The sequence below is a fragment of the Anopheles marshallii genome, chromosome 3 (genome assembly GCF_943734725.1).
Source record: "Anopheles marshallii chromosome 3, idAnoMarsDA_429_01, whole genome shotgun sequence".
NCBI lineage: Eukaryota > Metazoa > Arthropoda > Insecta > Diptera > Culicidae > Anopheles > Anopheles marshallii.
In genome coordinates, this window is record NC_071327.1 from 81,731,240 (window position 1) to 81,744,085 (window position 12,846).

The 12,846-nt window shown below is 44.7% G+C and overlaps 1 protein-coding gene across 1 annotated transcript in view; it reads left to right on the forward strand.

Annotated features, from left to right (window-relative positions):
* Window positions 1-10,424: 10,424 nt before the first annotated feature.
* LOC128711057 (uncharacterized) overlaps window positions 10,425-12,846 on the forward strand; it is a 118,434-nt gene continuing 116,012 nt past the window's right edge. The window contains exon 1 of the mRNA XM_053805924.1: window positions 10,425-10,521. Within this exon, the coding sequence (XP_053661899.1) occupies window positions 10,442-10,521 (80 nt within the window). The 5' untranslated portion in view covers window positions 10,425-10,441. The remainder of the gene's footprint in view (window positions 10,522-12,846) is intronic.

A 12,846-nucleotide genomic window follows, 5' to 3' on the forward strand; every position in this document is an offset into this window, starting at 1 on the left:
CTAAAAGATACTTCGTTAGACCGTTTTGGTAGATCAAGTTGATGATGTCGGACCCTTGAACACGCCTGGATCCTCATGACTGGCGAAAGGTTAAGTTGAGCAACTTCAACGTTTGTCTTGTAGTAAAAACGAAAATTGCTCCCGTGTTCGCTACCGTACTTTGACCTTTTTGTGTTGAAAATGGGTGCCTATGCCTGACGAATGTGCTCATCTTATTGTGGGCGCAACGAATTTAATGACTTCTTCAAGACCCGAGCTCCAAGCCCCAAGTGGAGAAAGGACAAATTATTAAGATCGTTTCTTGCGTCTCGAGCTGATTTGAATAATACTTTACAAGATTAGAATATGATGCAACACGCACCGATAATCTAGATGATCTGCGCAAAGTCAGCAGTTGATGTATTGCCAAAATTTAAACACACCCCCGAATGGGAGGGTTACATTCGCTTCAATCGTCAGCTAAGATCCGGTTACGGTGGCTGCTTCAGGTTCTTGCTCAGCTCCGTTTCGCGACAGTTTGCATCTTCCTTTCACAATTGCCACCCAGCAGTGATTGAAGCCGGGCCCCATTCATCTTGTTAGCCTGGTGCCTGGTGCCAAACGATTCATTCAGCTTGCTCCAGCCGGGAGACCTTGCGTTATCCATTTGTCTCGCGCCGGTAACATCCCTCAAGTGACCAACCTTCGGGCTGAAAGATGCAATAACTTACGATGGGTTTTCGTCAAACAGCTCGCGAAAGGCACGGGTAACGTTCGGTGTCGCGACAAATTTTTCTACGCAGCCCACCGCGGCTGACCCAGTTCCGTAACGGCAAAACTTCTCCCGACGATTATTACTTATGCCGCAGCCCGGGTGAATGTTGTGTCATTTTTTTATTGGGTGTGTATTAGGGGGGATTTCGGAGGGTTTCGTTCGGTTGCTTATTGTTCGGTTTATGTTTTTATTTGCATAATTTGTAGCTTCACAAGAAAGTAGTTAACCCACCAAGCGGTTTACGGTATTGGAAGGTTAGGGTAGCCGCAAGCAAAGCGTTTGCGTATCGAAAGCATGCCAACGAGCTTTTGCTAAATGTTGCCATTTCGGTGACATAATATGGATCAGCGGGGTCATCCAGAAACGATCCAGCAGTCGAGGCTGGTGGTACATTGTTATCTGTATCGTGGAATGATGATTGATAAGACATAGATCTTATAGAACAACTCGTTTTCGCAACGATAATTGAAGTATTACTTAACAGCCATCTTGAAGGGCAAGACATCTCATCATGCGTTGAAATACAGCAATCAAAAATATAATAAACACGAAACGGCCTACGAAAGATCGATCTCGGAACATCGTTTCTCCCTTTCTCACCTACATCCGATTTTGATGCCGCTTGTTATCAATCGTATTTTGTGTTATCTTCCTTCCGAGAGTCAGTTTTGTGTTTTTCAGCGTTGGAGCTGGAACTGTTTCGGTGCAAAGACGGTAGTGTTTTCTAACGCCTAGTTTAACAGCGTCAGCATCCAAAAACGGCAACACCAACAGTTAAAAGAAATTATTTACCAGACGATGACGACGGTGCAGTGAGCGAAAGGTGTGCCGGAATAGACGAATCGTGCGGTGAAGGAGAAGGAGAATAACGCACCTCGTGGACGAAGCTTGCCCTTCCCTGTTTCGCACCGACAGGCTGGCCGGTGCGGACCGAATATCCCACTCTCTCGCGTATACTACCGTTGTGTAGTGAAATAGTTCATAGTAGGGGAACAAACACTACCGCACCGTAGGCGCACCGTCGACGAAAGCTACCCGAAATCGACGATCGGAGTGTGATGTGTGTGCGAGCGCGATCGATCATCGGTCGCCTTTTGCAAACACACCATTCCGTTGCTGTGAACGCGTGAGGTGCGTTCGGTTGCTCTGCTTCCCTGTGTGTCCTGGGCTAGGAGTTTGTGATCAAAAGTGTTTCCCACAACGGTGGCCACAACACGGTCGGGCGGAAAAGCTCCCGGTGTGCTTTCGAAGGTTTGTGTGTGTGTGCCGACAGGAAATGGTGTCCGCTTTCTTTTGCGGTTCTTACTGCTGCTGGGCAAAATTATGGATAGCTGGAAGTGTAAAGTGTGGATGAAGAAGCGTTAGCCTAATGGAACGTGACGAACCAAGCAAAGTGCCGTTTTGTGTTATCAACCTGTTGTGGAATATATTGCAGAATTGAATACGGATACGAACAGCCGCAATAGTAGTTGTGTGAAATGGTTCAAAACAAGTGCGTAAGGGAATATTCTCTTTGTGAGTAGTGAGCAATTGTTAAGCAAAAAGATCCCCCAAAAGAACGTGATAGTTAACGATGGACGATGTTCACTTTCAGTTTTTGTTTTCGCACTCACTTCTTTCGTGCTGCTATCATCCATTCTTTGCGTGATCGAGTGTTCCGTGGTGCGGGTAATTTATACGGAAACCGCTCTTTAGCCGAATTTCCGCTCGCCTGATCGGAATTGAGTTTTAATCATATAAGCCAGTCGCTTCCGGTGGGCGGTAACTCGCAGCCCAAACAATAATAACAACGGAAATCAAAACGTCATGTTACAAAGTGATTGCAACCGGCTAGAAGGTAAGCATGGGCGTATTAATGCAACTTAATTTGGCAAGTAATCGATCGTTAAAATGTACCAACATTTTATTTTTGTTTGTTTAACTTACACGATCATAGTCGAGGTGAGCGCATGATACAAGATGTTCATTTTGTGGGACTTGCGAAAATGTTTTACTTTATTTGTTGGACAAACCGAACGTCAGCGTTAGGCAAACAGATTCAATATGCTCAACAAACACATATTGGAGCGCAATCGATCGCTTACGGTGAAAAGAACGTAGCCATTTTTTTTTGTTGCTTTTGGAGTCATGTTGCAACGGCACCAATTGGACTGATTTGCTTGAATGAGTTTTGCATGGATGCGCCTCTATACGTCAGACATTGGAGGAGCAAAAAAGGCCTTTCTTCACACTTTTCACAAGTGGCCCACGCGTGAGGGTGGCCGCTTCTGGGCCGGTATGTTGCAGTTGCACTCTTGCGATTACATATTATGCGGGGCTTCTGTCTCTGGTTTTTTTTTCGATTTGGTTGTTTGGGTGATTGTGAATGATGATTGTTGGTTCACATGTGTGTTCCATTCCTCACGCCGATCGATTGGGGAGTATGGCCACACGCACACACACACACACACACAACATGGTACAATTTAATTGATCGGTAGACAGAATGGACACGCTCTCTGGCTGTGGTGTGGGTTCCAAACAAAGTAAAATCTACTGAGAAGCGAAGGAAAAGGTGGTTCATTGCACAGCGGTCTCTTCCATTTAGGCTCCCCCGCAATGTCTGCATGCAACAAACCCGTGTTAGGCATGCATTGCCGCATACAGAGCTGTCAATTTGTGTACTTTTTGGTAACTGTTTGGCGATGCTCTCGAAACTGGCCGAAAGTTTTCGGCGGGGGGGAGGGCGCTCGCACCATCACTTTCGCACTTGGCATATGGCGGATTGATTTTTACCTTGCCTTGAAATCGTGGTTGAAACTGAAAATTGAAAATTGGCGCACTAATGGGACGGGCCCGAAGATGCGTGTTTTGCCATAGTCTCCCCACCAAACACCAATCGATCATCCTTCGACAGTTTGCGCGACCCAAGTGCTCCCGCGCACGTTCTGTGGGTGGGTTTTCCGTGGGTTCCGCTCGGTTAGGTTAGTTGGAACTGGAACTGAAACGGTTTGCAGTAGAAACTGCACTCCTAAACCGGTGTAAGAATGTTAGCAGCTTGGCAGCGTCACGGTGTGACGGTGTCTTCCGATCATTATTGTTCCACGTGTCTCTCGGCTACCAAACCAACCCCAACTGGGTGCAGCCCGCATGTATGTGCTGCGTTTAACGCGAAGCATTTAAAACGTTTGCCCAACCTCTTCGCAGCACGTAGTGACCGTGTGAAACCGATATTGTTGAGGAGACCCGAGGTTAGAACTTTGGAGGTGATGGAAGAGCACGCCGTACGTTGGAATGTGATTGAATGTGCTGCACGGACTGCATTTTTGCACTTGCACTCTTGAAATGATATCGCACCAAGAAAAGCAAAATACATTGGGATTGGGAAGAATGGCTGGGTGATCAATCGTTGCCTATTTCGCTTCGAACAAGATCAAGTAAATGGGTTTGATTCCATGTTTAATTCGGCACATTCCACTTCAACTCAAGAAATGGGTCTAATATTCTTACTTCAAACTCGAAACCCCTGTATATCCTTTAAAGCTCTTTAAGAGCGCTCACAACAACACTCGGGCAGTGTTCGGACGAGAATCGGATAGATAAAATTGTGTAAGACACTTCTACAGTGGGTAACGTCTTGAGAGTAGCATCTGTTGAGAAAGTTAATACGTAATGTTGTCTTATTTTGTTTCGTTGCAACTATATTATACACATGGAATGGAACGCATAAACGAGATTACCCACCTATTACTCTAGAAAACTGTTTCTGCTTGGTACGATACTCATGGTTCACAAACTATAGAGGGCACCAATTACACGCTACCAAATTACGACCGTGCCCGATCGATGTACTCGGGGTAGCAGTTCCATTGCACACCGTCAGTCCAGCAGGAAGGAAATCCGCACCTGACATAGGCCATAAATCAACAGCGATAATAAATGTAGCTACCGAACTTGTCGCTTGCCTGAATCACCAATAAAACACACGTACACCACACAGGGAGGGACACAAACGAATGGGCACGGACGGGTAGTGGAACTCTCCCCCCCCCAACGCCGTTCCAATTCATCGACCATCTTGCTAATCAAGTTTGGTGATACCCCGGGCGCCATTTTCCGTGGTCCCAACGTTGAGGTTATTTTTCGCTGACCTCCCGCGAGGTCGTTTGAAAAGTTTTGAGGTGTGCGAAAATAAATAAACATAACATTAGCCAACGGAAAAGCCTTCGTCGGTAAAATACGAGCTGAACAACACCCATGAAGAATTCCGCAACCGTGCGGAAGATGGCATGCTATTTGTGGAACGCTTCAGATCTTTGCTAGCGATCTTCCTGCTAGCGACTTTGAATAATTTTCTAATGGCATTCTAGGGCGTAATTGTTGGAAGTGGATTTGATTTTCTGCTTAATTAATCATTAATTTGTCTCCTGAATCGTGTGATCACTGAGCGAGAATTGAATTCTTCTTATCGCGCAAGGTTTTTAAGTTCTGGCCGCAAAATGAATCTACATAAATTCTAGATAAGACAACCGGAGGACAAAGTTGAGATTGGTTTAGCGGACAGAATGTTGCAGCGGACGTGGTAACGCCTCACGCTGAAGGCCATAAGGTATTCGATGTGTTTCGAAACGGACGAATTAAACCTAATTAATGAAGGTAAAAAAGAACTAAAAACAAAGCCTTGCGTGGATACCGACTTAAGCGTTAAAGTTTTTACGGCTGTTCGGTTCTGTTCGCTTTATTTTTTCCGCCACACAACGCATCCACGGCCCCACCACGGTTCATTGGCTCGCGCATTTGCAATGCGCTTGGTGCTAATGTCGTTGACGATGGTGTCGATTTAGCTGCCAACGAGTTCGTGGCGTGTTTGTGCAACAGCATTCGGATATCGCTTGTTTGCCGGGAGGGCAGCTCGCGGTGTGAAGCATTTTCCGAGCGGATGTACCGAACCCCGGCATGGAGGAGAAGGAGATTGAGTCTGCACGCGGTGCTAACGCCTTCCGGCAGTATTGATGCGTCACGAGCGTTTGAGATGAAGTCGCTGCGCTGTTTTCGTACATCTTCACCTTGCAATGTGTGGTCAACAATTTTGATTTTCGATTATCGTTGCAGTTTGGTTGGTCGCCGGGAGATTGTGTTATACAGGGAAGGGTCCCAATCAAGGGAAAAATCAATGAAGCCGTCGAAATTAAATCACTTCGACAAATAATGAAGACGAACGGGCAGCACGCTGTTCGTAATTATGGCGTACGAATCACGTTGAAAGGTTTATTAGGGGTTTATTAAAGGTTTATTAAGAATCAAATTAAAAATCACTGAAACAAATCAAATAAACACATTATGTATGTTTCGTTTTCGATTGATACCGAATGTCGGCGCGGTTTGTTTCGGCCACACCGTCGATGGTTCACCGTCATTACGTAAGACGAGATCCATGTAAGACAACGCACATGGAATTCATTAACCTGATCCTGGCTGCTCCGGCCGCCCTTGCCGTCAGGTCCCTGGCCTGTTGGTTTGCTGGGTTACGGTTAGGTTTTCGGAACAATAATCCCATTAATGGGGCACCTTACCACACGGGGACTCATCTGCTGCAAAATGTCATCAAAAAACCATCAACAAAAGACCCGCCATAATTTGGCCGGTCTCGGTCTCTGATTGACCCTTAAAATTGACACAAATAATCGAACGAATCGGGCGCAGTTATTGGAGATGGTCGATGGTTGATTCGAAACTCGAAAGTAAGGACGCGGAGATGTTTATGTTGGACGTGGATCGAAAAGTAGAAACACAGAGCTAATATGGCGTCCTTGGCAAACGGGCCGGTACAAATGTGCGGTCGCCTCCCGGGGGTGATTATGTACGCGGATAAGCTGACGCATCGGGCTGAAAATCCCTCCGAGCTAGCATTTGTTCCACATGCCGCCAGAGGGGGCATCCAAAGGAGATGGAGCAGCAAAGCCGCACACGCAGGCTCACGCAATCCGAACCGATTGGACCAGTTTGACCAGAGGTTTTCGGACGGGACCGAAAGGGGAGCTGGGAGGGTGGAAGGGAAAAAAGCAACTGTATGGGAATTTTACAGCCTCTTAGGCGGTAGTGTGTGAGTGTGTTGAGCAACATGACAGGTTGCAACATACCGAGCAAGTGGAGACCGTTTTTTTTTATTACTCTAGCTGTAGCTTCTCGTTTGGAAGTGTTTTTGCTCCCGGCGTTTATCTTGGGCAGCCGAAGTTATCGTATTGGGTGTGACAAAATCTGCACCCTGACAGGTGTGAGCCACAGTCGGTGTGGTTGATATCAAATTCTAGAAGTGACACAGAACGAAGGTTGAAAGCTTTTCTTCTATTTTTGGAGTGTTGGTCAGGTTAGAGTTGTCGCTTTCGTTCTAATTTGACAGGTGTCAGCTGTCATCAGGGTCTAAGTGGTTCCATAAAGTTCGCATTGTTGGATCTTTAGAGCAAAGATCATTTGATCACTATGATGAGAGGAGTAGACTGAATGATATCCTTAGCAGCCATACAAGAAACATAAACCGTGGGTACTTCGAATATTCTAACATGCTTTAAATGTTTCTCCTAATGGATGTGACATTGGGTGCTCGGTCCCATTCAATGGACAAATCGTTGTGGTACACTAGTATCAGCGTCACCTATCCGGTACATGTAGCATAGATGTGTCGCCTGAAAAGTGTTCGCTGATGTGATTGTTACCGATCGGTGCACGTGATACGCCACCCATCGGACACATTCGCACGTCTTTAGATACGATTTTCTGTCGCCGATGGTACGAGAAAATCCGGCAAAAGGGTGGCGGGCACAGGCGCGATGATAGTTTCTTGTCACAGCATAGTGTTTTTTTACGATTATGTTCTCCATTTCGTATGCCATCGCACGTAAAGAAGTCTGTCGGTGTTTTTTTTACTCACTTCTTAGCTGCAAAAAACCACCAATGTTGCTGATAGGATGGACGATTTTCTCATTCGCTTGGTGATTCGCACGTCGATATCGATTTCGAGACGATATAAAATGACTGCCCCGGGGACGAAGGCGATGACACAGCGTGCAGTAAGAGGTGGTAAGGGCCTAGGGGCGGATAGTGCGTTGCTTCGAGTTGGATGTTGGAGAAGGTCATGTCTTACAAGGCGCTTAATTGTTACTCTCGTTTCATCGTGGACCGTACCCGCGGGTCGAGCTGTGGCGGGCAATGGTGCCGATGATGTTGTAAGGTCATGAGAATCACTTGCAGTGGAATGGAAGGAACTTCCTCCCGAGGTTGGGTTGGGTCTCACAGGGCGGCTTGGGTTTACCAGGTTAGATTGAAGTAGGGAAAGAACCACCGTCACATGACGACAAAACGATCGTTATAAATATGCATGATGCCGCTCAGTTGCATCAAGCGATGTTGTCTCTTGGGAGTACACGATTGAGTTGAGATTTTATCAATCAGTCGTTACATTATAACTGTAATGGCTGCAACTAAAACAAATAAAACAAATTGGCATTTAGGTTCGTTAAATTTTGATTTAAAATATTCGCACAATGATGCATCAGCTGTAAGCCACTGTTAAACTTGTGATTAATCGTAACTGAATTATGAATCATCCGTTGTAATGTGCGGGATTTTTGTTGGAACTTCTTCTCACATTCTCAAATTTCTGAATGGTTTTTTTCGTGTATGTTTGTTCTTAATGGAATTTCCTGTAGTTTTGCTCTCCACCCTCTAGCCTTTCGGACTTCGTTTAATCTACGGTAAAGGCCTGGGATGGAAAAAAAAACCGTTGTCCAAGTGTTTGTACGACCGGAGCCTCAATCTTAGCATGGTCCGACATTTGAGCTCGGCTGAAATCACAATCCTGTCAGGCGAGATGGTTACGAAAGTGGTTTAGATTTGTGGACTGCTACTGCTACACTGCTTTGTTACGATAGCAAGTTTCATATCTTTTTTCTGCCATTTCGAAAGTAGTTTGTCTCGGGTTCAACAAACTGTACCCTACCTGGACACCACCTGCACGACATTGGATAGCTAGGTTGATGAATTGGTTCGCACCTGAGCGGATGGCGAAGTGCTGTGCAAGAATCTCGTTTCGCTTGGCAATTGGGGTTAGGGAAAATGTTTCGAAGTGTGTTACGGATCTAAAGTAGGAAGTATAAATCATGCTATTAAAAAGCAACGGCTATACCTATCTGCTATCTCATAACACTTATTTTTTGATACTTAAGCTTCCATAGCAAGCTACCATTGATGAAAGCACTTTAAAGAACTTATTGAAGACGAATGTTAGAGTGACTAAGCATTTGGGAATGTTAGTACTATTTACTGTTGAAAGATTATGACAAATGACATTTAACAGCGCCCATCAAACGGAAGATCCTTCTCAGCAATAAAATTCAAAGTCAAAGTCCAACGAGCTACTGCCAGGGAGCTTCCAATCGTTAATCACATGCCGAGTTACTATGGCACGATGACGATTGATTTCATATTGTTTGATTTTTAATTTGCAAACTAACGGTTCCACCACCAATAACGGACATACTGACTATGACGTCTACCACGTCGATGGCACAAGAATGCTGTCAATTAATTAATATTCCAACGTTTTCCGTTCAGGAAAGTCGACTGCTATAGAAAGGATTGGCAAGAAGTGTGTAATTAGCATTAGTCGCAGTGTTTTACATCGATCACTGGTGACCAGAGTCACAGAAACTTTTGCATGCCGTTGCAAGAGTTTCCAGTGACAAAGCAAAACTTTGCATTCTGCCCGTTTACAACATCTTTAACGTCCTGCCAGATCGGTTCATATGCTTCTTCGCTTACTGTTTACTTTCAGTCATCGAGCACAGCGGATGCGGAACGGGTATTTAGGGGTTTTCATTGTCAACTCTACCCATCCAGCAAAACCGGACCTCATCGGTTGGAAGGTTGAAAGTGGAATAAAAATAAATCGAACCAAAAACAGGATCAGCAGAACAGAATAGCGAACAGTGTGTGTAGCGTGCGATGGTGTCGAATAAAGGCTGTGCGTAAAGGCCAAATACAGGTGCAAGCTGGCCGTTGGTAACAAAAAACAAAACGAGGTGCCCGTGGCAGAAATTATGAGCTTGACTGACGACAGTGTGTTGGACTGCTTCGTGCGATTGGCATCGCATTCAGTGCAAAAGCGAGGTTCGTCGCTTGTATAACGAGTTGAAGTCTTTTGTTTCGTATGCAACGCACTTTTGTTGTTTTTTAGGTTTTTAGTGTTCATTTTAATCGTTATTTTGTGCTACAAAAAGTGTATTGTGGTAGTGTTATTAAAGTGTAAAATTCTTTTTTTCAGTTTCTTAGTTTATTGTGTTAAATCTATCGGGTTTGAAATTGAAAGTGTGTCAACAAGCAATAGTTCATTCTAAGTGCTTTTGGCGTAGAGTGTTCCCCTAGCCAGGCTAAGGAAGGCATTGCCGGTGCGTGTAGTTAAAAAAAAGAAGCAAATAAGGAAAAATCGTAAGTGCATAGAGTACACCTTGAGATATTTTTGTGCGACAAAAAATCTCAAAGTTTCCCCCGTTTCATTCGGTAGTGATAGTGTTCCACAGTTTGATACGTGATAGTCTTTATAGTGTGTGAGCACCAACAAGGTAGAGGTAAAGTTTGGGCGCACCGTTTATCGAGAGCGTCTTATCGTTCTGTTGTGTTAAGCGGAAGCAAGTAACACTCCTCGCGATCAAGATGGTGATGTCGCTGTACCGGACTATTAAGGGCCACACGGGCACGTACAAGCGGAGGAAGAACCGCGAACTGGAAAGAAGGTAAGTGGAGTTGTCATTGATTGAGTTCTGTTTGATTCAAAATGGAATTGAATATTGATTCAATTGGAATGTGTAACTGGGCACTGTTGTTCATTCGTCTGCCGGGAGATGAATTACAGTCATGAAAGTGAAAGTTCGCGCTCCTCTGTACGAAGTGCTGTGTACCGGGAGTCTCAGGTATGAAGTTTCCGGTCACCATTCATCCGATTATTGCGTTACCATGTGGCGTAGGTTATGGATGTCTGGTAAGCGGTATTTTGATTTGAATGCGAACTGATGCGTACTTCGTATTGGAGTGGAGCTTCAATGAAGCACAAGAGATGAGATTCGTAAAATTATCAATTGAACATTAGACAGTAACGTTGGTTTGACGGGAACGGTTGTTATTGGGAAGGGAAAACATAATCACGATTCGAGTCCGTGCGGAGGGTTTAGTGCACAGAAGGTGTTAGAGGGCGTGACCGCCGAGGGTTGGATAATCATGCGAAGGGAAAGCCACGCCACACACACAGGGGTATGTGAATTTTTTCGGGCTCTCGACCTAACCGCAATGTGTGTGGACGCGTGCGTGCGTATTTCAGCGGACGAATTATGATCGTTAGTGATGAGCGCGGCACTGAGTGAAGGCGAAGTTCCCAAGCGAACGTGTGTTTCCGGTGCTCGGTTCCGAAATCCATCTAGTTTGATGCACGCGGTGCACTGTGCTGTACGTACGGTGGTTTTTGGTGTGTTTGTTCGAGGTCTTAGGAATGGACGCATCCGTGCGCGAAGTATGGCGGCGTTCACAAATGAACGGTGGTGGGGTTCACTCGCTCAACATTAAACTCGTCCACTAGGAATGGCTAATAATAAAGCAGGGTAGCAGAGTTAAATAGTTACAAGGTACATTTATGAATGTTTCAAACACTTTTCATTGCTTTTCACTTTGTGCTTTATTTCGTGTGTCCGGTGGAAATGGATGCAAGTTCGCGATCGTGCCCATCGGTGTTGGATGGCAGAAGATGAAACATTTGTTCGTAATGTGTTTTTGATTAAATCAAACTATTTGTATGTAAGTTTACCAGTTGGGAGAGAAAATGATGAAAAATTAAATAACAACATGTCGTTTGAGATAAGATCGCGTGGTTATTGACTTTAATGTCCATGCAGCATCAAAAAGGTGATGAAATGTGTGTAATCAATTCAGATCGTATCCTGAGAGTTGACAAGAAAGAAAAAAAAACATTGTAACACTTTCCTTCGGTATGTCATGAAAGATGCATTGTTTGCTAATCTGATTTTAAATCAATTCAAACAATAAATGTTCATTTACGATGTGTCATTTTGATGGCGGAATGTGTCACACTCAGGAAACAGCCAATATCCCCTTGCCAGGTCATCTAATTTCTAATTGTTCAAGCCCAACCATCTAGCAATAAATTATCATGAAATTTAAGCCCCGTCTGTTGGTTAGCAATATCATCATGTCAGTAATGAAAATATCTAGACCACCCATGTTCATCTCACTTTGAACAGACTCTCGGAATGTTTTTTCCACTTGAAAATGGCGAAGTTTCTGAAAAAAGCGAAATACTTCCGAGGAAAAACAAACTCACACTGGCACAACTCCATTCCGGTGTTGGGTAGCCGTCTATTGCGTCCAAATAAATACATCGTGTGTGGTTTTTCTTGCCAACATCAGCTTCGAATAAGATTTGTGTGCAGTTGTGTGTGGTCTTAGAATCATGAGCTGGCGGCACTTGAATCTGTTGCGATCTGTCAGATCGAGGGGATATATGAGCGTAACGAATGATGCCTCATTGCTAGCCCCGGGTGTATATTTCATGGAAGATGATTCCATCCATCGCTTGCAAACGAATTTGTATCTATTTCGGTATCATGATGAGGATATTTTCTTTAGACTCTACTGTTTATTTATTTATTTTATCCCCTGCACATGGCTAGTGAAAATTTCATTAAAATTTTTCAGCAGGCTCCAAGAGTTGGGTGACATTCCTGCTGTCTATTAGAACATGTAGCAGTTATTGAGCCGATGTTCTCGCAACGCCAGTGTGAATGTAACAAATTCCATCGCATGCTTACATCGCTTTGTTCTGCATTCAGCGCCATGCGAGTGTACCGTACAAATTCTTACAAAATTCCTCCATTTGCCACCTGAGCGACAACTAGTGTGACAACGATCTGGCGACAATGTTTAGATCGGGCAGAATCAACATGCCTGCACAGCATGCTCTCTCCGGGCAATTCCTATTGAAATGTGTAGATCTAGATCTTTATGGTATATCGATGAGGTAACGGAACGCGTTCGATGTAGTACCGAGCAGT